The sequence below is a fragment of the Vulpes vulpes genome, chromosome 1 (assembly GCF_048418805.1).
Source record: "Vulpes vulpes isolate BD-2025 chromosome 1, VulVul3, whole genome shotgun sequence".
In the NCBI taxonomy this organism is placed as follows: domain Eukaryota; kingdom Metazoa; phylum Chordata; class Mammalia; order Carnivora; family Canidae; genus Vulpes; species Vulpes vulpes.
In genome coordinates, this window is record NC_132780.1 from 117,116,992 (window position 1) to 117,142,511 (window position 25,520).

General features: G+C 39.3%; 1 protein-coding gene across 1 annotated transcript in view; it reads left to right on the plus strand.

Annotated features, from left to right (window-relative positions):
• Positions 1-487: 487 nt before the first annotated feature.
• The window catches only part of GAP43 (growth associated protein 43), a 101,767-nt gene continuing 76,734 nt past the window's right edge, over positions 488-25,520 (plus strand). The window contains exon 1 of the mRNA XM_025990097.2: positions 488-774. Coding sequence (XP_025845882.1) covers positions 745-774 — 30 coding nt within the window. The 5' untranslated portion in view covers positions 488-744. The remainder of the gene's footprint in view (positions 775-25,520) is intronic.

Below are 25,520 nucleotides of genomic sequence, written 5' to 3' on the forward strand. Positions count from 1 at the left end.
GTACATTAAATCTAAATAGCAACTACAACTGATATTGGTACAGGTCTGACTAAGCTGTTCTTTGCTTTTATGATATGGGAAAAGAGAAGAGTTAGTAAAGAAATGCAAGCGTTCCTCAAGCCCCTCTTGCCTAAAACACATTCCATCCAATCTCCTGAACCGGCTGGAATATCCTTCTCTACCCCCACCCCACCATCCTCTCAATGCAGTGGGAAAGTCGGTGGGTAATTGGGTCCAGATTGGAGATGTTTAAATATTCATGAGGCTGGCAGGGGACTGGGAGGGGGTGACTGTCTAGAATGGGGGTGGGGGCTGGGGAAGTGATTAGTCATTGAAAGCTAGTGAACAATTCTGAGAAAGAGAAAAGGAAGAAAAAGACAAGACGGGGGTGGGGGGTAGGGAAAGGGGGAGAAAAGAGGGGAAGAGAGGGAAAAGGAGAGAGGAGAGAGGCAGGGAGAGGGAGGGGGAGGGAGAGGGAGAGGGAGCGGGAGCATGTGCGCTGAGCAGTAGCCGCGGACCTTACAGTTGCTGCTAACTGCCCTGGTGTGTGTGAGCAAGAGAGAGAGAGAGAGAGAGAGAGAGAGAGAGGGAGAGGGAGGGAGGGAGGGAGGGAGGGAGAGGGAGAGCGCGCTAGCGCGAGAGAGCGAGTGAGCAAGCGAGCAGAAAAGAGGTGGAGAGGGGGGGAATAAGAAAGAGAGAGGAGGAAGGAGAGAAGGCAGGAAGAAGGCAAGGGACGATACAACCATGCTGTGCTGTATGAGAAGAACCAAACAGGTAGAGCTAAAGATTTTTACTTCTTGCTGTTGTGAAATTACCAGACTACAATATTTCCCTGTAAAGGCAGGGAAAAAAAAAAAATTTTTTTTTTAACTGCTTCTGCTCTGGCCATGGTGCTTGCGTTTCCTTAGCATATGGTAACTGATGGTTGCATCCCAGCTTTTATTCCATTCTGTCTGTCTTTCATGCTCTTGGTTTGGGAATGCTGCGGCTAATTAGGATGAGGTTGGGGTGGGGGGGTGGAAATATATGCCGGTCCGGCTAGAAATAAGATTTTTTGGGGGGCGAGGGGCTCTTGGTGAATGCTCAGCGTTTTAGGTCTCTGGTTTTGCGGGTGTGGATATAGAAAGGGGTGTGGGGAGAGGATGTGGACTCTACCTACAAGATGGGGAGGCGATCCTTTAAATCATTTGCAAAAGGCAGGGTTGAAGGAATCCTATTCTGTAATGAGTGTTGCTTGCTCTGTCGTGCAATTTTCTCACATGTGCTGCGGAGGAAGCCTTATTTCGTACATGCATGAGCTTCAAAGGGGCGCAGGTATTAATGGAAAAAACATGTGAAGGGTTTATTTATTTATTTTTCAATGAATGAATGAAACTGTGATTTGGAAGGTGTTTCTTTTTTTTTAAGTGAAATTTGTTTATTTGCTCTTAAAGAGGTTCCAAAGACAACTGGGGTTGGGGGAGAGATTGGAGGTGCAGGGGGAGAAAATCCCCTTCCCAAGATCGGTAGCCGATTGTGCACCAGCTGGTCGGAGGAGAGGGTGGACCACGCCCCTAGGAGCCTTGGGCTCCGATGGGATGGGAAAGACGAGCCGAGTATTACCTGTTGGAAATCAGGTCTTTCCTCTTCTCCCTTCCCCTGCATCTTTCCTGGGATTGTCAGTGACCGGAGCCGGGCTAACATTTTGGATAATAAGCATGGTGACTCATTTTCATCAGAAGAGGGACACATAAGAGCTTTGCGAGAATCCGTGTCCCTCCATCCCTCCCCCACTACCCAGGTTTCTCTTCTATTTCAAATTGCTCACTTATTTCTTGAAAGACATTTTAGAAACTTGATTGGGCTGAGGGTGGGGAGCAATGACGAGTTCAGTGTTCTGCAGCAACCGGCAGTGCTCTGGCATTCTCCAAATGAAGCTTTCAAACATTCATTGGAACATGTTTGAGTGATTTTGGCGAAGGTTAAAGAGAAAAAAATGGGTGTGAGATGTGGGTGAGTGTGTGTGTGCGTGCGTGTGCATACTCGTGGGAGGGGAGGTAGGTCAAAAGAGCCCTTTGCAGATTGATTGCCTTGGGGTGGGGTGCAAGAGATGGGATTTGGGCATTATTCCTGTACAGGTATTGGATATTGGGCAATTTGTAATACACTCGCTGAATCCGAAGGGGGTGGAGGGGAGTGGTGAAGAAACAGTCTGCCAGCTTTGCACATTTAGCCAGCGCCCTGGGAAGGACGGGTGAGGGGTGGGTGGTGTGGAGGATGAAGAAGGAGAGGAAGGGGAAGGGAAACAGGAGCAGAATATCAGATCAGTGGGTGCAGGGGGTGGAGAGGCAAGGGAAAAATAAATAAGTTAAATAAATAAATAAATAAATAAATAAATAAATAAATAAATATTAAAAAGTAGCAGACACTCCAGGGTTTTGTGTGTGTGGTTTGTGTAGCTGTGTTTGAAAAAGAGCATGAGAGTCTTACATGCACCACTTCCCCAAACTGCTCAATGGTTCCAGAGATTGATGCTTCCATTGGCTCATTTTTCAAACCAGGACATTTCCTTTCCTTGTCTTCCTTCATTCTAATACATAAAATGCAATAGATACAGGTGGCTGGGTTAAGCACACTGTCAAGGAAACGTTCTGAGGTTACCCCACTGGTGAGCAGAGGAAATAAAATTTAGGAAGGCGGAGCCCTAAGGAAGCCAATGCTATTCATTAAAAAAGGTTTCCTTTTAGATAGAAAAATATGCCGGTTTACAACTTTTTGCCACCCCATGTACACACACACAAGGAGACACACACACCCCCTTCAACAAAAGAAATCAAGCATAATTTTAGAAAAGGATTTGAAGCTCTAAGTATTCCCTTCCTTTCCCCCCCCAAAAAGGGGACAGCTGCCTTCACTTGGGTTCTATCTCACTCCCAGCCCCAAGCATTCACTGTGATGTGCAAAGTGAGAAAGCTGAAATTGTGTGTTTGGGGAGTTGTAGAAATTCGCATGTAAATGTGTAGAGCATCCGCATACCTCATGTACGACGGTCATGCGTGTACCCTGTACAGCTTCCACACGCCTGCATGGGTTTTAGCATAAATCGTAGTCAAGAGAGAAAAGGAAAGGTGAAGAAATCGTCATATCTGCCCATGCATTTCATGCATGTGTACTTCTGTGTGGCATGGCCATGTGCCCTCTGGAGTACTGCTGTGCACCATTCACGTAAGTCAGTATTTCGGATACCATTAAATCAGACAGAAGGAAATGGTGTATTCAGGGCGTGGGCTGCACACTACCCTGACTGGCATTTACATAGCGTGAGTACTAAGTCTCACACAGGTTTCCTGCTTGGGGGTAAAATGATCCTTTATCATTCAATTGGGCTGAACCCCGTTGTGTTTATCCTCCTGCCGTCTATTAATCAGTCCTAGGCCTTAACAGGGAATAAAACAAGGGCAAAACCCTGCAAAGGTCTACATGCTGCCACACCCATGGAATCCAGCAGAAACGTGGGAGGGGGCTGGAGGGACTGCACTTCCTTCCTCTTCCACTTGAGCCGCATAAAGAAGCAACCTTGGATTTCTGAGTTGTAATACACGGCCAGTGGGTGAGGAGAAAGCGTAAAGGATCTTTATTAGCCATTAATTACCACGATGGATTATTACAGCAGGAAGAAGAGAATGGGAGCGGGGTGGCCATGAGAACATGGTAAAGGAGTGTGCAAAGGAGGAATAGAATAAAAGGATCCCTGAGACCTTATTAGTTTCTGATTTTCAAATATCTTGGGGCTAACTTTAAATAGCGTAATTACCATGCGTACTGCAGATGATGAAAAACTTGCAAGATGGGATCTGTGTCCACAAAGCCAGAAAACTGAGCTGTTTTCCTTTGTTTCAAGATAAGGATTTTAAATTGTAATCCAAGTGTAAAGAAAACCAGGGCAAGCAAGTAGCCCCTCTGTCCCCCACCTCTCAACCCCACCAACATCTGCTTTTTTTTCCTCGTAAAACAAATAAATTTTTATCTGGGGAGAGTGTGATATGTCGTTTGGAATGCCAGCCTCACTGCGCCTTTCCCTTGCAGTGTTGGAAAGGTGTGGAAGGATGCCGCCTTACTGCTTGGTGCAGCCGATTCCTCCTAGTGATAAATTGGATTCCTCCTAAATCTCACTGAGCCACACCCAGTGTCACCCAGGGACTAAGTGAATTAATTAAATGGAGGCATTTTACTTAATATAATTGAAACTGTTTTGGGTTTTTTTTTTCAATGGTGATTTCTATCACACGTTTCCAAATTTAAACAGAAGAAATCATGTAAGGGCTTTTTTTTTTTTTTTTTCCTGCCAAATTATGTAGACTTGCAGAGAACCTTAGAAAATTCATGGTAAATCTAGAAATGAGTTCCTATCTGGTGACTGTAATTCCTTCGAATCCCTGCCAGGGTGCATACACAATGAGCCCTCTCCCTCATGCTGTGGGTCTGTAACTTAGGATCCCCCCCCCTCCTCCACACCCATGCCGAGGCAATTGGGATAAGAAAATGTAGGGTTAATTTTCTCTCTTGCTGAGTTGGCAAAACTACAGAAACCTTTCATGTTTTATGCGAAATGGCAGAGCTTCTGTTCAGTGAGAGGGAGAGTAGCCTGGGTCTCCTTTGCCTCCGTCATGGTGGAATTGTCAATGCAGTGCCTGGGGCTGATGAATCCACATACCTCAGTTTTACCTGACCCCATAAAGAAGCAGGGGGGGGGGGGGGGGGCGGGTTTCAGTCAACAGTAGTGCATATATATTAACCAAATGTTCTCCTTGTTCTCACTGATAAAGTAAGACAAATCTAAAATCTTCCTCTGATATTAAAGGAACATTTCAAAGGATGCACATACGTATGTCATCTCCAGAAAAGATACAGCATTTGATTATTCACTTCCCTGTTGGCTATCATAGAGGCATTCAGGCAACCAAGCGGGTCTTCTACCAGTCAAGAAAGTGATTGTGGGCCCTTCTCCCTTCCGAATCTCTGAAGTGTGATCAAGTTGCCTCTGCACCATTGAAGTCAGTTTAAGATTCTCTGAAGTGTTGGGAAGAGCACTGTGCTGAGAGTCCTCAGTTTATGCCACTTCCTGATTCTGTGATCTTGAATGAATATTGGGCTTCAGTTTCCTCCCATAAGTTGGAGACTAAAAAGCAAAAAACTAAAATCAACCAAACAACAGCCCCACCTTGCTGACTCTAAAGTGTTTTTGTAGGGATTAAACAAAATTCATGTGAAGACAAAATCAGTACAAAGGTAAGGAAATTTTCTCTGCAAGTTGTGCGATGTCAGTCTTGGCTTGGACTTCCTAGTTTGTCAGGGTTGTTGTGAGCCTACTATTAACGAGCAGTTCTTCCCATCAGGGGTGATTCCTTCTATTTATCACTCCTTATTCACTATTTCATTTATTTTTATTCTGTTCTCATATCCTAAAAAAGATACCACTTCCAGTGACTCTTTGGTTTCCATCTTACTTGATATCTCTTTGGTATTTTGTATCGTCCATTCCTCTTCCTGAAATTCCTCACTGGGCTCCCAGCTGCCCTGGCTCTCCTCCCTCTCAGATACGCTTTTCTTAGTCCTCCTTGCTGACTTTTTCACTCTTTTCCCCTCAAATATCAGTTATCTTCTGGCTGATGATCTTGATCCACTTCTCATTTGATACATGAATTCTAGGTGATCTCATCCATGTTGGGAGGTTTCCCAATCTGTAGACTGGATTTCTTTCTTCAGCACCTGACCCATGGATATTAGTAGGTCTAGGCATTTCAGAGACACCCACATTCATTATGTAGAAAACCAGACTCAGTGTCTTCTGTGTTGTTCCACTTAATCTTCCTCCAAATTCCAACCCTTCTGCTATAACACCATCTAACCAGCTTCTGGGCTCTAGGAACCTGGGAGTAATGTGAAGGCAGTCCTTGCTTTCAGTCCTCAATTCCAGGTAATAAATTTCTTGATTCTAGGTAAAAAGCTTTTGAATCTATCCTCTGCTTTTCAACTCTATCACAAATATCCTGGTTCCGACTTCCATTACCTCTCATCAGGACGGAGGCAATAGCTTCTTGCATGGACTTCCTATCTCCATCTTGCTTTCTTCCAACTCTCCTCGCGTAGAACACCACACTTACCTTTACCTAATGCAAATCTGTATTATCTTTCTTGTTAAAATCCACTAGTGGTCCCCTGTTAACTATAAACTATAGTACATGGATAACATGACCTCGGCTTTCCTATCTTTCCATTGCCATCCTCAAGTACCCGTTCGTCCAACCATATGATACCACATCTGCATTTCAAGCCTTGGTGCCTTTGCTCATACTGTATATTCCTTCTGCCTGGAAAATTCCCATTTCCTCTGTCAGAGTTTGCTCTTTGGAGCAAACATTCTTGACCTCCCAAAGTTCCACTTTCTTTGTGACCATGCTATAGTTTGTAGCATCGCTATTAAATCACTTGTTGCACTAAATAGCATTTGTTCTTTTTTTTTTTTTTTTTTTTTTTTTTTCATTAACTGGTGTCTCTACTATGAGCTGCTTGGGTGGAATCTTCATTCTTTCTCTACTTCCAGGCCTATTACAATGTTTGACACATAGAGTAACTGGTTTTACCTGTGGATAACATGTTTCCTAAATAAGTATAAAAGCAGGCTTACTCTAAATTGTGGCATATTTAAATGGATGAAACCACTAGTAGATTTTTTTTTTCCATTAGTAGATTTTTGTTTAATCTATTGGCATCAAATTTTGAGATGCAGCCAATCATTGTTGATTCTTATTATCAAACTATAAATATGACAACCATCAGTTTTTAATGAAAGTAGGTTAAAAATGAGTCCATTTACATTGCAATTCTCCAAACTACCATAACTGGTACTATCTGGAAACCTTCCTTTGGTGTCCTCCTCCCCCACCAATCCAGCAAACTAGTCCACCCCCTTAAGTTAGCAAAGTGCCAGGTCAGACACATGGTTACCAGTCTTGGATCTTCCACTGCCCTTCCTTTAAAACCCTACAGTACTCACACATGTTGCTTTGCTCCACAACTGTTCCAATAGAACTTGACTCAATCTCTCGTTCCTAGCTGATTTACTTCACTGATACACAAATCTCCAAAAATATATGTAGTGTTGCCCTGTGCCCCCGTGTCTGTGCTCACGAATCAATTTTACCTTCACTTGGGTTTCTTTCCTTTCCATTGAAGTACCTATATAATACTATTCCACAAAGGGGAACCTTTCCTGGAGGTTAAAGGTGGTTATATGATAAGTAGCCCCTCAAATATCTGTTACTTGAATGAGAATCAGATCAACTTTATCCTTCTTACATTTGAATAGACTGAAGGGATTTGGATTCTGAAGTAGGCCTATTGTGGTTAATATTGGGCAAATAGCAACCACAGCTCTCCATGAAAATGCTCTTGGCCAGACTCTACGCAGTATATTTTCTGTGAATGAATTGGCATGGCCTTGAGAAGAGTAGTAAGATAAAATGATTTGTAGGTGAACTTTGTCTTCAACTGAGAAAGCTGGGTGATATTTTCTAATCTCCACACCCTTATTCCATATCTTGCTCGTTGCTCTCAATCTCTTTCAATCTCTTTCTTTGAGTTTTTCTTTTGTTCTCCTTCTTCAGGTCCAGGGGGAGTTTTCTGATTAAGTAATACCAGCTCATGCTAGTGTTTGACGTGTGAGGCTATGAAAAAAGAACTTCAAAAAGAGTATTCCTTCCAACTTTCCAAAGAGGTGTTTTAGACAAAATAGATATTTTAAGCTATGTCTAGCACATACTACCTTCTCAATTAAAAAAAAAAAATTCATTGAAGGAATGAAAGTAGGAGAGAGAGGGGGCACCTGGGTGGCTCAGTCAGTTGAGCTTCTGTCTCTTGGTTTCAGCTCAGGTCATGATCTCGGGGTCCTGAGATTGAGCCCCAGGTAGGGCTCCTCATTCATTAGGGAGTCTGCTTCTCTCCTTCTCCCTCTGCCCCCACTCTCTGCTCGCATGTGCTTTCTCTCTAAAATAAACAAATAAATAAAATCTTAAAAAAAAAAAAAAAAGGAGGAAGGGAGAGATCATCATAATGAATAATGGGCCATTAGGGGTGATATTTTGGAACACACCATTCCTGTGAACTTATTCAGAGCTGGCTTTGTGTAAATGCATAGTCAATTCCATTGGTCCTCCTCACAGGGTGGTTGTGGTCAAAGTTACAATTCCCTTTCCTGTCTGCTTAGATCAGAGTGGCATACTTGGCAGTGAGTTCGGGTTATAGTATGGGAATGTGATTCTTCCAGATTTCCTATCCTTAATTATTTACAGATCTTATTCTTTTAGATGTTCTTTGTTTAATGTCCTGTTTCATGTCTTTGTAGTGAAATAAACCCTTCCCCTGAATTCTAGACCTGGGTCTGCCAATTGCTTGTCCTGTGACCTTGGGTAAGTAACTTAATCTTCCTGAGCCTCAGTTTATCCATTGATATAGTAGGCACATAAAAAGGACACACCAAATCCTGACTTGCCTTTTCTAATAAATTAGCATGAGGCTTAAATAAAGTGATAAAAATAAAAGTATTTTGCAAACAATGTGTTTTTCAAGTGTAAGGTATTATTAACTGAGGAATTCCACATACTGAAACCCAAAGTGTTCATGGTTCGAAGCAAAGAAGTACCTGTGCTTTCTGTATAAAATGTGTGTGTCTGTGTATATGTATATATGTGTGTATATATATATATATACTATATATGTGTTTACATATATAATTCCCTCCTCTCCTCCCTTATTCTCTACAGAGTAAATAGTAACCATGATAATAGATAAGACATAATATATCTTTATTATTTCCTTTAAAAATTTTAGGAACAGAATTTTAAAAAGCCAATGTTCAAATTCTCATGCAAGGTCAGGTCAAACACATTTAGAAATATCCACTATTCTTTTTATATCTTTTTCCGTTTTAGTCTTTCCTTCACACTTAGATTTCTTCTCTTCTCCATTTGCTAAACTGGCTGCTTCTCCCCCACCCCCATCCCCACCCCCACCTCACATCTAAACTGGGTTCTCAGCACTAAGATTACCAGGCATGCTGTGCTCACATCTATCACAGGAAGGCCCAGTCAGGCAGAAGAATAGGCATGTGGGGCTGGTTAGGAGCAACTGACAATGGGGATGAAGCCTGATTGGGGGAAAACACAGTGCAAAGATTATCACCTGAGCACCATTTTCATACAACTTCAAGATTCCTCAATGCATCAGGAATTAACCTTGATCAGAAGAAGTGACATGCAATCCTGAACCTTTTGCAACCCAACTCTAATGCCATATATAATCTTCTACGCTCTCAGGATCTCTACAAAGGACATTTCAGATCTCATATGTCCCTGATTGATTGACATAGTCTCCAATTTAATAAAACAAATTTATGAAATTCTCACATAAGCAATGGAATTTTGTAACCCAAAGAATTTGATTTCTTAATATGTGGATAACATTTGAAAATATTTTGAAGTGTAATAATTGGTCAGGTTTGTCCAGAAGATTCTGTTTTTCCTAGAAGTAAAAGTCTAAGATAGAAAAATGAATATCATGCATATTTTGGAAAATCTTTTATATGTTGGGCTTATATAGAGTTTAATAGGAAGGTGTATTAACTAGAAATTTCCAAATAAACTGGTGTTGAAAGGGAAACAATCATTTATTATGTTTATAGTTTATGAAGGGTATCACTCCTTAATCCCTCCCTGTAGCCACCTCTTTCTGTCTCTGTCTCTCAGTCTCTCTGTCTTTTTTTTCTCCACATGCACACCCCCACACACTTTTATTTATGTGCACTTTGATAGGGTACAAGTAGCAGAAACCAACTTTAAGTCTATCAAAGGGAAACTAGATATCACACAAAATTAAGAGGTGGAATAACCAAGTTTATAGAAACCAGAGTAGATCTGGGAACCTCAAAAGCAGGAAATCATAGATAGATAGATAGACTTTATTTCTGAAGCCCTGAATTTAAAAGACTCAATTATTAATAACCCTAGCTTCTCTATCTCACACTTCAAAATTCTAAATGAAAGACATATATATGTGTGTGTGTGTGCGTGTGTGTGTGTTTGTATCATCTGTTCACATTCAGAGAGAGCGGATAGAGAGACAGAATGAGAATGAATGAATCAATTGGTCCTTCTTAGATCAGCTAGTTACCAATAGACCAATTATCTCTGATTGGAAGAAGAGCCAAGTTGCACTCTTTAGACACAGTTTTTGGAAGCCCACACATACATACATGTGGATGTGTGTAACAGGGTAGCTACCCAGATTAAGAGGGACTTACCAAATGTGGTGGATCACTAATTTTTCCTTTTGGTTGCTTTCAGTTTGTCCTAGTTGTATATTCCTATAATTGGTAGGGTTATCATCCCTGACATCCATTCCTTCAAAAAGGAAGCAGTAACCACAACAGGCAACCAATCCCACAAAAAAGAAAGGTTAGGGCAAGTCTCCACACACTTGGAATTGATAAGCACTGGGTTTTCAGGGTCTTCCAGGATCTGCTCTGGTAGGTACTACCTGTTTAAGAGGAATACTAGCTGCCCTATATTCTCGATAATTTCATGTGGGGTTAGTCTTTCTTTTCTAGTTTTGGGGATTCATTTCTGCAAAAGGATTGGGCAATAATGGGTGTAAAATATCTCCCTTGGATTAGTATCAGAGAAATGCTACCCCTTGATATTAGTCATCTCATTTTGAATGTCCTTGAATTAATTCCAGCAATAATCATCATATTTATCTATTTTTAGCAAATTGGCACTTTCTAAAATATTGAGCTGTTGTCTCCATATGCACCAGTTTGCGCTAAATGTAGAATTTTGGTAATTAGCCTTACATCCATTATTTATAATCCCAGTTCCAATAACTATTCAGAAAATGTTATTTTTAAATGAGAATTTGAGCGACCCTAATATCTTCCCATTAATGACTATATAAAAGAACTAGATGAGGAAAATAATAAATAAATAAATGATCTCCAAAGGTTAAGCAAAAATTGGCTGCTTCAGAATCTAAATCTAAGGGGCTTCAGAATTCCTTAGCACAACTAGCCTAAGAATTGGCCTAGAGCAGGAGCTATTAAAAAGCAAGTCCATTTTTCACTCTGTTTTGGTTCAGAAACCAATTTACTTGCTTGAAGTATAAACTGAGAAGTAAAATCTCCTGATCACCAAACTAGATCCTTAACAGCTATTCCAAGGATGCCTTCCACAGTTCCATCTAAACTCCAGTAGAGGCAAATGTTTCCATTATTTGCCTCCCCACCCCACAAATCAAAGCAGCATTTCTTTAAAAAGAAAATTCTCAATTTCTAACAATTAATTTGCAGCTAAATTTCTAGGTACATGTTGCACGTTTTGAGGGCAACTCGATTTGGCTATCTAGAATCTTATGTGTAGGGTTCTAGAGGGGGAAGGGCAATAGGCATTGGGTATGGTTTGGTGGACATTGCGTTTGAAAGTTCTTTCTCTTTAAATCACTTTTAAAATGGCGTTATTTTATTTGAGAGATGTAAAGTAATCATGATTTTATAAGTGATCCATCATCAATTTACCCCATTTCATCTTTACCTAGGCATTTGGAGGATTTTTCTTCCAAAGTTTTATTGTATTAGTATTTCTAAAAATTTCCAAAGGAAGGAGAGCATGATATCATCTCATTTAAAAAATACTGGCTTTTTCTTTAGTCAGATCTGACATGGGGGTTCGATTTATTCATATTTAGTTCTGAAGAGTACCTTTTGCAATTTTCCCTTAACCTTGAGTCTCGAGGACTTGTTTACTCCCATCACCTGGGAAAGCTACTCTGGAGAAATCAGGTTGGTATTTAGTGTTCATTTGAATAAGTCTTTCATGCTAATATAAATTCAATGTTCTTCATGGCTTTGATTGCCTTTGATTGAAAGACACTGGGGTGATAGCTTTTGATAACTCAGCCAGATTTGTACTCCATACTGAGAGCTGTATAGGAAATATGAAGACCTAGCTAGTTTCTTGCATATTCTTTCTTCCATCTTGAACTTCATGCCTTACACCTCTGGGGTGAAACCAGTATAGAGGAGGAAATGAAGATTATTATAATTGAAAAGGGAGGAGGAGCTATAAAACAGAATTACTCGGTTTGGAATTGGGCCATAACCCTCTAGTAAAAACTGTCATGGGAACTTTAATGACCACAGATGGCTCCGACTTCACTTCTGAACGTCAGCTGGAAGATGCAATAAGCCCACAGTAAGCCCAAGAACATGCATATCAGGAAAGAATCCAAGAAGTTTGGGCATTAGTATACTTAAGCATACTCAAGCACATGCAGGACCAAATTTAGGTTTATCCTCACTTAAATGGGAAGAAACTATTAATTCTTGGCTTAAAATAATGCCAATTTTGTCATCACAGGTATTTTCCTATTTTACACAAGATTCTGTTAATTCTTAAGGTTTTTCTGCAGGCCTCTCGATTCTACATTATCATTCTAGTGATGCTGGAAACTGATTGGCTCTTGTACAAACTGAAATTTATTTGTTAGATATGTTTTTACCAATATTGTGCCCGACTGAACCTGAGTATATTGTAAAAACCCACCCATGAAGAACCAAACTATAAGAACCATAGGAAAACCAATAGAAAATTTAATCTTCCCATAATCCAAGATTTCCAGATACTAAATTTTTTTTCCCTTTTATTCTTTGTTGGTACCCCAGAAAGTCTCATGTTAACTAATTATTTTCTCCCTAGATTAGAACTCCTGACTCCTCTACTCTTGATGATATCTTTTAGAGATATTGGCACATTTCAGTTTACAAGCTCATAACATGGGAATAATTTATTATTATTTCTTCCCTCACAAGAGCCATAATACCAGTTACCAGATTCTACTTGCAGTGTCTTTCACATCTGTCCTTTACTTCTTCTGCCAGCCTTTTTTCAACCAGCAATCTAAAAGGAAGCCAAGCCTGAAGGTCCGTGATTGTACATAATGAATTCACCTCTTTCCTGTGCATCTAGACTGGTACTAGTTACACACCATCCTTGTTAGGATGGAGAAAAATCATCACTCAAATCATTATTTGTGTTCTGGAGTTCAAATGAGAAGCTCCAGGTAAGAAAGGCTAGATAGTCACCAAAATTCCTTGCTTTTGGCATTGGCTTTTCACACTGCTTGTTTGTAAATCTTACACTTCACTCCCCCTTTTCTCAAAATGTCAGTAGTATTTCTTTGTTTACAGGGTTAATTCCAATTTATTCATTTATGATTGGTTTTAAGGGCTCCTCAGAATCTGGTACCAATCTCCTATTCTTGCTTTGCCTTTACTGGTTCTGCCATCAACTAGACTTGAGGATTTAAACAAATATAATCTGTCTGGGTTGTCATCTCCTTGAATATAAAACAAGAGCATTAGACTAAGTTGTGTCTAAGGCCTTCCAACTTACAAAATAATATGTCCTTTAGCTAAGTTCCTCCTCCACTTTGGCATCCTGTCCCAGCCAGACTTAACATGAATTTAAGTATTAGTTCCCCTGTACTTTTGTTCATTGTTATTGCCACTACTTGCAAAGTTCCTTTTCTGCTCTGCTCAACCTGAGTCCTGAACCAAGAGTTATCTCACTTGTGAAGACTTTTCTAACTACCACAGTTCTCTGTGACTTCTCCCCTCTTTTTTTTTTTTTTTTAAGATTTTTATTTACTTATTCACTCATTCATTCATGAAAGACACAGAGAGAGAGAGGCAGAGACACAGGCAGAGGGAGAAGCAGGCTCCATGCCGGGAGCCCGATGTGGGACTCGATCCGGGATCTCCAGGATGACGCTCTGGGCCAAAAGCAGGCGCTAAACCGCTGAGCCACCCAGGGATCCCTGACGTCTCCCCTCTTAGATCTTAAGTAGCATATACTCCCTGTCCCATTTCTTCAGCATACATTACACAGAGCCTTACTTAATTGGCCATGTGGATTTATATGTACTTGATTTCTCCCAACTAGTTACCAACTCTTTGAAGATAAGTTATCAAGTTCAGTGTCTGGTTCAAGATATACTGTTGATTGACATCTTGATATCTGCAATAGCTCTGCATTAGACCCTGAGGCAGTATAAAATACAAATAGTAAACTCTGGGAAAGACAAGTTGGAGCTATCTTGCATGACCTTGCTATGACATCTGAAACCACAAAGCATGTCTTCTCTCTTGGATCTCTTTACTTTCTGGGCTTCCATATTGCCTATTTTAGCTGCTTTTTCTCTCTTGCATCTTTGGTTGCATGTTCTTTTTTTTCCCCTTGGCTTCTCTTTCTCTACTAACTGAAAGTTGATGTTACCAAGGCTTTTGTCCTTATTCTTGCATGTTCTTCCTAAGCAAAAGCTCCATGAGTAATCTAATTCATGTCCACAATTCCTACATGGACTGGTGAGTTTCAAATCTTCCAGGCTCTCTAGCCAAACCTACCTCATGGGCTCTAGAACTTTATATTTAACTGTCCCCTGGAAATCTTTTTCTGACAGCCAACAAGATCCCCAATCTCAACATACCTTACATTCCTTAAAGGCCATTCATCTCTTGTTCACAAATCTCTTCTTTCTCGTGCAGTCATTTAAATGGAAACAGAATCTTGATTCATTCCTCCCATCTCTCTTTTTTGATTAGATGCCACTATTTTTTCCAGTTTCTAAAAATAAAAAGCTCCTTTCATTCTTCCTTTCCCTCACTCTCTACCTCAAAAATAAGTCTTGGTTCTGTCCACTTTTCTCCATCTCCTCTGTCATTATAACCCACTAGTCTCTCATGGAGACAGATGCAATAGTTTTCCCTTCTAATCTCTTCTTTTAACCTCAATCCCTTACAATTGTTGTCTCCTCAGTAGCCAGATTGGTCCTTTTAAAAGTGTCTATCAGATCTGTGACTCTTCCATTTAAAAACTTTTGATAGCCTTTGGAGTGTCTGGGTGGCTCAGTCAGTTAAGTTTCTGACTCAGTTTTGGCTCAGGTCATGATCTCAGGGTCTGAAGATCAAGTCCTGCATCAGGCTCCATGTTAGGTATGGAGCCTACTTAAGATTCTCTCTTGTCCTCTCCCTCTGACCCCCACCTCACCCTGTCACATTCTGTCTCTCTAAAAAAACACAAAAAAAACAAAACACCCACTCTTGATAACTTCCCATTTCACTTAGAATCAAAATCAAATTCATTATCACCAATGCTTATAAAAATATACTCTTGGTTGCCAAGTCTATTGGCCTTTTAGTTTTTAAAACTCATCACACATATTCCTTCTTCAAGGCCTTTGCATGTGTTACTTTCTCTACCAGGAATGCTCTTTCTCTGGCTTTTGAGAGGGCTTCTGTGGCAAATACATCCAAGTGATGTCCAGAAAGTCACTTTCTAACACATCACCCCACTTCTTTTATTTTCTTTTAGGATTGCCTTCAGTCTGATTTTATATATATATATATATATATATTTGTTAAATTTCTGGTCCCTCCCTGCCTATCTCTTTGAACTTCAAAATCTGCCCCTCTTCACATCCTACATTCCATTACAATTGTATAATTTCATGGAATAACCCATATTGTTTCATCTTTTCTCTCTTTCTAAACACTGTTCCTTTTGCCTGGAATGTCTTCCATTCTCTTGTTTTTATATAACACACTTCTAATTTATTTCCATAATGTGGTTGAAGTGGTTTTCTTCTTTGTCCTCCAAGCAGATATGATGATCCCCTCCTTTCTGCCATTATTGTGTTAGTATATACTTCTGCTACAACTTTCAGCAGACTTTATTATAAATATTCATTTATTTGAATGTCTTTTTTTAACTATACCAAGAGCTCCTTTAAGGTAGTAATCATGTTTTGTTTATTGCCTATGTATAGCTCTACTAGGCTCCCATTAAATAAAAGTTGAGTAAATGGAGTCTACACAAATGGACAAATATCAGTGTCTAGTGAGTAGTATGTGATGGCAAAATTTGGTTAGATCTAAGGCAAAAGCCGCCTAGTTCCCACTAATCAATCATGGAACCTGCTCACTTTGGCACAGTTTATAATTGGGCACCTAATAGATATCTCACAGAGCTAAGACTTGGATATCCCCACAGACTTGGATTTCACCCAAATAGTGCCAGCTGGTTGCTTCAACAAACAACAGGCACCATTTTGTAGATACTTCAACAGTGACAGAAAGATAGCCATACTTGACACTCTGAACTTCTTACAATCTGGGCTAAGGATGAGATAGCCATTTAAAATATATCACTATAGTCTTTTTAACCCATTAATCTGCCTCCTAAGCCTAGTGCTAAACATCAGCCCTTTCCTAGTACCTGAAACTGGTGTTGTCTGGTACTGCTCCCACAAGAATCTTGGTGAGGTTTCATATCATTCCTCTTTGTTAATGATGTAACCTATATATCTGTATATATACAAGTATGTACATGTACATAGTCTCCTTCTCCTTTTGCTTTTTTAAACTTCAAGTTAGAAAAAAATTGTTTGTTTTTCCTGGTCCCTGTATGTGTGCTATGGAAGCATCCATCTGTCTGATGTTGTTATATTTCTCCTCAAACTGGTAAACAAATGGAAAATACTAATATATTTACCTACAGGGGAATGAAGAAACAAATGGCCAGGTAATCATTGAGTTATCAACATCTAACTTATCTCTTAAATACAAAAATATGGTTCCTTCTGGGGAATTGAAAAGAAAAGGAATAGGCTTTCCCTCGGAATTCTGGAGACAGAGAAATTTTGTTCAATTTAGTTTATCTCTTTTTTAAGAACACTTATGAGAATCAAGAAGGGAGAACGATCCATGGATCCATGGTCACTAGGAAGCCAGGTCCCTTCAAGCCAAAGCTAAATAACATAGAGATTAAATATGCATTTTTGGTTTGGAAAACTTAAACACTCTTTCAAATTTATTTCTTCAGGAAATTACATTCTAGGTTTCAAGCTGCTAACTTGCAAAACAAACTTTGGAAATGCATCTCATTTATAGGTTGGGGTAATGCTCACTCTAAAATCATATTTGGGAAGGACCAAAAGAATATAATTTGCCTGCTTAGGGAGTGGATGAACATAAGGAAGGCAAGATGAAGCAGACTTCAGCTGAAAAAAAAAATGAGTCACTTTTCTCAGTTGTACATTTTTTATTTTGGTGAGTATGTGGGAAGTGGAGAAGATGCTTGAGTAGTTTTGGTTGCTGAGAGAGTAGATGAGAGAAGCAAGTATTCAACATTGAAGAGGTTGGTTTGGTAGGATATGATGGAACTTTGAGAGACCCACCATACATAGGTGGAACCACTTGGAGCCATTTCTAGAAGAGGATTCATATTCCATCCCACTGATCTGGCCATATATATTTCTACCTCCATTTTCCACAGACTTTTCCATAGACTGTTCTCTGAACAGAACCCCTAATAGGGTGGAAAACCATTTTCACTTCAAGGCTCTGGGCTTCTCAATTTACGTATATCCAGAGATGGCTGCAGTGTCAGGCCACTATATATTTTAAGTTGCCAATAATTTTGTCATACTCCAGAAATGTCCAATAAATCTGGGTTGTTCTGATAAAACCAAATTTCAGCCACAGTAGAAATAAGGGCGTTTCCCTGGATTCCAGTGGAAGGTCTGCAGGTTAGGCCTATGTTGGTACAAGATGACCAGAAGATAGAATAACAAAACTTTTGAGGCATTCTGTACCTACAAGCTTATATTACCTCCTAACACTAAGTGATGCTATTTTCTCCACCTGAAATACTTTCTTCTCCTTCATTCTGCCAAACCATGTTCTGCCTCCAAAAATTCTGTTGAAATATCACCTCCTTTATAAAATCATTTGAGACATTTCCTCATTCCCCATCTGGTTCCGTACTGCAATCATTATAGTAACCTCCCTAGTGATTCCTCCTCCCGCATATTGTGTATATGGATATATGTTGCATAAACATACATATACACATATATGTAGTCAGAGAACGAGAGCATATATAAGTATTTTATATGTGTACTTGTGTGTCGTCCTTTCCTATTCCTCTAGACACTGCTTCAGTGTCATTCCAGAGTTTTCGTTTTAGATTTCACAAGGCACTGTACAATATTTGCACATCTTGGGTCTGCAGTTTACCCTACTACCTTTTTGTTCAATTTCCCAGGGAAAAGTTTTCATCCTTTTTCATCATATGCCTGATGATGATAATTATCATTGAGGGATTTTACAGTTCACGTAGCTTGTTTGTTTATTTAATTTCTCTTTAGCTCCAGAAACTTTTTGTCCCAGATATTAGAATCCCAAATATATAAAACAGATAAAGGCGCTGTTGTGGCTAAAGAGAGTTTAGTGGCTCAGAGATCTGTCTGGTTACCATCCGCCTCCTTCTTCTGAAGCTCCTCTGAGGAAGCCTAGGGAGCAGAGTTTTAGAAACACTGATCTACATCCAGTTCTTCAGGGTACAGATGTTGGGAGTTGTACGGTCAAGGTCATTCAGCACGGGAAAGGCTGAGCAGAAATTCCTTCCTGTATCAGTACTACTTCTTTTAAAGGATGAAAAAGGATCATGCTCTCAATTTCTACATGTACAAATTCCTAAATATTCTAGTTTGTGATGTCAGCATTTGTGTGGTTCATCAACAGATAGGATTCTTCTACAAATGAAGAATAAAAGTTATTTTTCTCTTTTCCACCTTTTGACTCATTCATCTTATTTTTCAATTAGTCTTTTTTATCAAGACAAATTTTGAGAGAGAGTATTTTCCTCAAATATTATATGGATGTCATTCATTCATTCAACAGACATTTATGAATCATGTCCTAAGTCAGAAACTATGCGAAATATTGGAAACGCAGAAGTAATTTTTTAAAAAGAAACACTCTTCACCCTCAAGTATAATGTGGTAGACCTATGTGTGTGTCTATTTCAAAGTCTGTATTCTAAAAAGTGCTCCTAGATAATTTTAGTTGTATTTTCTTATTGCTCAGGGAAGCTTCCCATTATAAGAATAAACTAGTATTTTTTTCTCAATAGATATGAGTACCCAACTTGCCTTGGAGGCCTGGAGGTGAGTTTTGTGAATAAGAGAACATTCACAAGTATCAAGGTTTAAATACCAGAACTCTCAAGGATTTTTAAGGACAAATGTGTTAATTCATGTAAAATACTTAGAACTATACTGGCATATAGAAGCACTTAATGTTAGCTATTGTTTGTTACAGTTGATGTTTTTGATGATATTGTATTATATTAAATTAATCCTAAGTATTATCTGGTAGGAATTCTTCAAGGACGAGTTTCTGGACTTTGGGAGGTGTGTGTGTGTGTGTGTGTGTGTAACATGCGTGTGTACGTGTATATATGTCTGAGCTTTAATGGACACATAATTGATTAACTGAAAAATGAGTTATTAATGTGCTGATTTAGGTTTTGTACAGTCTGAACTCTCAATGCTCTTTAGGGCTAATATATATTGATTCTTAGAGTCTAGAACTCAGAAATAAGTCTATCTTACAGATATGACTAATAAAATAGGAATAGAACTTTGAGCCTGCCTCATACTTAAAAGGTAAAGCAGCCCATCATTTCCAGGCAACTAGAATGTGAGCATCTCAAGATCTAGACTCAGAAATTTTGAATCTTCAAGGAACAATGCCAACATGCAGTGACAATTCTGAATTGTCCTCAGTGGTGTGGGCATTCAGAGGCTGGTGGCTGTGGTGCCCATAGACTGATGTCCTAACCAGTCAGTGGTCTTGACTTGTCTGTGTTTCCTGGGTTCAGCTTGCTTCCTGCCTGTTTTTCAAGTCGCATTCTCTAGCTTTCCCATTAATAACATGAGCTCCAATATTGCTAGTTTCTATTGCTTGCACCCCAGAATTGACTGATGTAACCCCACTCCTCAAGAAATCAGGCCCTAGCTACTATTTTTCACCTCAGGACTTTGCACATGCTGTTCCTTCTGCCTGAAATGCTTTGTTCACCCCTATTCTCTTGACTTGCTTCCTGACTTCCTTAGGTCTATGCTAGAATCTCACAAGTGTGGATCTCATCAAGAATGCTTTCTGTCCCCACTCCATGTAAAGCAGAACCTACCCTGACACTCCCCTTCTGGCCCCTTTTATACTTTTCATTTTTTCTCTCTAGGCCTTGTATCCACCCAAGGTATTAATTTATTATCTGCTCATCCCAGTGGCATGTAAACTCCCTGACTCTTAGTCACTGGTATTTTCTGACACCCAATAGAGTGCTTGGCACTTATTAGATGCTCAATAAATACTTCTTGAATGAATGAATGAATGAATTTAAATTCTGCTCAGATGCACTAATTACAATAAGCTAGAAATGTGCTATAGCTAATATATACATTCCACCTTCCTCCATGTCTTTCTTGATTTCTGCCCCTTAATCTTGACCAGTAGCATCCTGTATATGTCTTTCTGCCTATCTGTCAGTCTCAGACATGTGATACAGTAGATTTCCTAAGAATAATGAAAGAGAAATTTGGTCCTGCCTACCACTACAAAATGCTTATTTATTTCTTCTTTTACATTTTAATTGTTTAAATATTTGGGGAGGATTTTCCTGCTGTGGTAAATTTATACTCATTAAATTGTCAAATGTGACGGTATTAGTTATTTATGTATTGAGGGTGCTGTAAGGGGAAATGCTTGCTTTTGCCACTGGCACCATCTGGCTTTGACTGATTATTGTATTTTACCTGATAGTCTTTGGACAGGACTATCAGGGTGATGAATGGGTGAGAGTGGGAGGGGCTCAAACACTGGTTGAGAAAGGATAACAAACCTGTAGCAATAAGTCAGACACTATGAGGCATTCTAAACACTGAATAAGATAGAACATCCATCGCATGTCCTATTTGCATTCCAGGTTAATCTTCAAAGAGCCAACATGGCAAAAACATTCCAAGATAAAGATAGCAAGATCTTCTAGAAAAGATTGAAGTTACAAAGAAAAAAGAAAAAATCCTTTATGGTTACTGAGTGTGCCATGACTCCACATGATTATGGTTGTAGCTGGAATTCCGTGTATATCTTTTAACAGCATCAGTGACTTATAAGTGGAGATTTTTAAAAAATGAACCATTTAAAGACATCCCAAGACATTCCAAGAAAAAATTTGTTTTGTAGAAATTGAAGATTAAAATATATAATGGCAAATGGCACCATGTTAGGCACTGAGTTCTGTGGTTATAAGCTGATCTTGAATCAAAAACTAGTCCCCCACTGGCATTCTCAAAGTCCAATTTTCATCAGAGGCTTTACTCCAGACAGAAATATGGTGATAACTCTGCTAGTGTAGGGTGTCTTCAGCATGCCGGGATTCATCCAAAAGTCTTGTTGAAGCAGGAAGCCTCAAGAAGCTATTATTTAATCTTTTATCTTTCTCCAGAAAAAGATATCTTTAAGGCACATGCATGGCTGGCTTTTATTATTTTGGTTTATCAATAAATCACTTACCTCTTTCATAATATCTCAATGCTGGAAGGGTTTTAGGAAGTCAACTTGTCCATGAATCCTTCACTTATTCATGAAGAAGTATGTATGTATGCATGTATGTATGTATTTATTTATTTTTAATATTTTATTTATTTATTCATGAGAGACACAGAGAGAGAGAGAGAGAGAGAGAGAGAGAGAGAGAGAGAGAGGCAGAGACACGGGCAAAGGGAGAAGCAGGCTCCATGCCGGGAGCCCAATGTGGGACTCGATCCCGGGTCTCCAGGATCACACCCTGGGCGGAAGGCGGTGCTAAACTGCTGAGCCACCTGGGCTGCCCAAGAGGAAATATTTATTGAGTGCCTACTACAAATTAAAAGATGTATACTGAAAATATGAATCAGATATGGTTGTCCCCTCTATGGGATTCATTAATTCCTCTTCATGATATCCATATTAGGTTGTCGTTCAGCCTTTGCTGGAGTACCTGCAATATTTTGTGTGTTGCTATTCACTTATACTACTCTTCAAATGAGAGAAATTAGGTTAACCTCACTTACAAGGATAGAGAGCCCGAACCAAAAATGTGCTTACCCCTTATCATTCAAAAAGACAGATCCAGAGATCAAAGGAGAGTCCTCAAAGCTCTGATCAGTTAATTTAGTGACCTCTTTTACCTTTGTATTCTTGTCGTGGTCCTGTCAAACTTACTGACCATTATGCTCACCCAGAGATGGGAGCAAAATACTAAATTTGGATATCTGTAACCCAAGGAGTATTTTTGTTACCACAAGGAATATCCCCAGCCTCTTAATGTATTCAGAACACTTTCCCTTCTTATGGAATGAAGCCTCACTAACTCAGGTTTATTTGCATAGAAAAATTAAGTTTTAGAATAAATCTACAGTATTAAAATGAAATTCTTACATTTGTAAAATGCTTAGAAACATCTCAAGAAAAACATATTTTGGCAAAAATTAAGGCATTAAGAGTTTCACAAAATGAAAAGTAAAATGGCATACAAACACATACATATACACAAACTCAAAGTATGGAATTTTAAGGATTATCAAGATTTCTACTTTGGATCTAAGGGAATAGTCAATTGTCATTTATCAGAACATTGGTTCAATAATAATTTAGAAAAATTAAACATTGGACTAACTTTTAAAATTTAAAATACAATACTAAAACCAAAGCATATTAGATTATGCCTCTTGATAAGATTAAACCATGATTTCAGATTCTCCTAATATTCCTCACTGTCAGGGTCCAGAAACTCAGGGCCAAGGGTAAGTCAGCCTTAGATAAACAGATTGTCTGGCCTAGGCCACCAATCTGTCCAACATTTGTGACCTATAAAGATTTTTCCTGCAAGCAGCTCTGTTCATGCCAACTGTTTATGTGCACAGTGGAAACTTCCAAAACTGTCATTCCCAGGTTTGCTTTGCTTATGCAACTAATTACTATTGTGCTAGGTCATTCTTTCTTTCTTTATCTTTTTTTTTTTTTGGGCTATGTATTGGAGCCAAGAAGGACTCAGTTAATCCATGTCTTTTGGTCAAAGACAAAAGTCAAAGAAGAAGACCTCAAAATTATAGTGTTCAAGATTTGCATAGTGTGCCTTGGTCATGTCAAAGGACTTAGAGATGGTTGCTGTAGGTGGAGATTCAGAAAGGGTATAATGAGAGAGAATAATAAGAGAGAGGGAAAGAGAGAGAGACTGAGTACATGCTTTAAATCATCCTGAAGAAATGTAAAACTATAGAAATAACCCAAGACAAAGGAGGGAAAGTTCAACAGGTATTTTAGATTAAACATAAACCCTCAGAAATATCTGTAGTGCCCTAAGTAGATTGCCATTTCTTATAGAGAAAATATAATCAGGAAAAACTCTAATCACAAGAGACCTCCCCACTGGGACTCATTTGCAATATGATGCCATATTATATGTTAAAAATCCCCTTCTCATATTTTTTTTATATATTAAGTATCTTTTTCCTGGAAAATAACCAACTTGTATTTTCTGAGCCCCTACTGTGGGCCTAATTCTATGAGGACATATTGTGATGGCAAAGAGAATGTAAACCCCACAATTTGGGAGAGGAAAAAAGACTGATGTTTAAGAAATTAGTTCAAATTGAGGAATGAGGAATGGCACTCATGAATATAATGAAATAAAGCAGCCTATAACTAAAGGATACAAGTGCTATGACAGATTCTCATTGGAAGAAGGAAAGGAACATGAAAGACTTTAAGGATGGATCAAGATGAAAGAAGAGAAATGGTATTCCAGCTACATAGGATGACACAGAGCAAACTGTGGAGCTTTGAGGGGACCATCCTGAGAGAAGTGAAGAGTGTTTGATGGTAAGAATTAGGGAAGGAAATAGGTGTGCAGATGTGACCTACCAAAAAAAAAAAAAAATGAGCTGTTCTGGTAAGAAATTTGTGCCATTTACATCTTTTGGCTAAAGAATTGACATGACGGAAAAGGTATTTAGGGTATGTTTGCATGTAGTATTGCCTGGGTAGATTTTTGAGGCAGGAAGGTGAGTTCAGAGCTTAGTATTTTTTCAAATATGAGTAGGGAAATTAAACCTTGGACTGGGATGTTCACAGGTGGAATTGAAATATAAAGCTGATTGTGGCCCTTTTGAGGAAAATTGACCAATTTCAGAGGTTAGGGGACATGAAGAAAAGTCTTTATCAATACATGTGGTCTGTGACTCTTCCTATTCATCACACAAGGTGACAGGTGGTATAGATAGCATGACAAAGGAAGTCATAAAAACAGCTGGGGATCCCTGGGTGGCTCAGCGGTTCAGTGCCTGCCTTTGGCCCAGGGCGTGATCCTGGAGTCCCGGGATCGAGTCCTGCATCGGGTTCCTGGCATGAAGCCTGCTTCTCTCTTTGCCTCTCTGTTTCTCTCTCTCTTTGTCTATCATGAATAAATAAATAAAATCTTTTTTTTTTTTTAAAGCAGCCCTTGTTTTTGGTAATTATTCTGGGTGCTTCTACAAATCTACTTGCTCCTCATTTTCAATTTCCTAGTCCTTGGATTGCTAGCTCTATTTCCCACTCTTATTTTCTGCTTCTGACCCCTTCATGTGGATTCTATCAGGCATTTCTTCTTGGCCTGATATTGAGGATTCTCCTCTACTGACCTCTCAGTCTTGCTGTCTTCTCTGGCCTTGGAGACAATTTCTAACATTGAATTTCATTACCCATTTCAAATCTACAACCCTACAAGCCATGCCAGTGCTCCTAACTTGCCTTGTGATGGGTAGAGAAATAAAATATGATTGTTAAGATTTCCAGCTTAGATAAGTAGAGTGGAAATGCTATTGGCAAAATCAATAAACCTGAGAGTTAAGAGCTGGTTTGTTAAGGAAGACCATGGTTTTGATTTCCAGCATGGGTTGGATGAATAAGGTATCCAGAAAGAAATGCTTAATTTCTTGTTAAGCAGGGGCAAGTGAGAGGAGAGGAGGAGACAGGGACAAGTGATTCAAAGGATAATTGAAAGCTTATTCATCTCCTTGGGCTTCAGTTAAGGGAGAGTTAGAAAAAGAAGAGCTGAGGGAAAGGCTTACTCTCCCTTCAGTGGCAGAAGATACTTCATTAAAAGAAAAGAAACAGGTGCACTTGGGTGGCTCAGTTGGTTAAGCATCAACCTTCAACTCAAGTCATGATCCTGGGGTTGTGGTATAGAGCCCTGCATCAGGCTCTCTGTTCAGCGGGAAGCCTGCCTTTTCCTCTCTCTCTGCCTCTCCTTCTGCTCATGCACCCGCTTTTTCTCTCTCTTTCTCTTGCAAATAAATAAAATAAAGTAAAAAAGAAAGAAGAAAGGGAAGGAAGGAAGGAAGGAAGGAAGGAAGGAAGGAAGGAAGGAAGGAAGAAACAGATGAGTTAGTAAAAAACTATCATACAAAATCAAAGAAGCCAGTAAGGAGTAAGCTCCAAAATAGAATGGTCAACATGACTAAATCAGAGTGATCAAGAAGGATGAGAATGAAGACTAGACCACTGC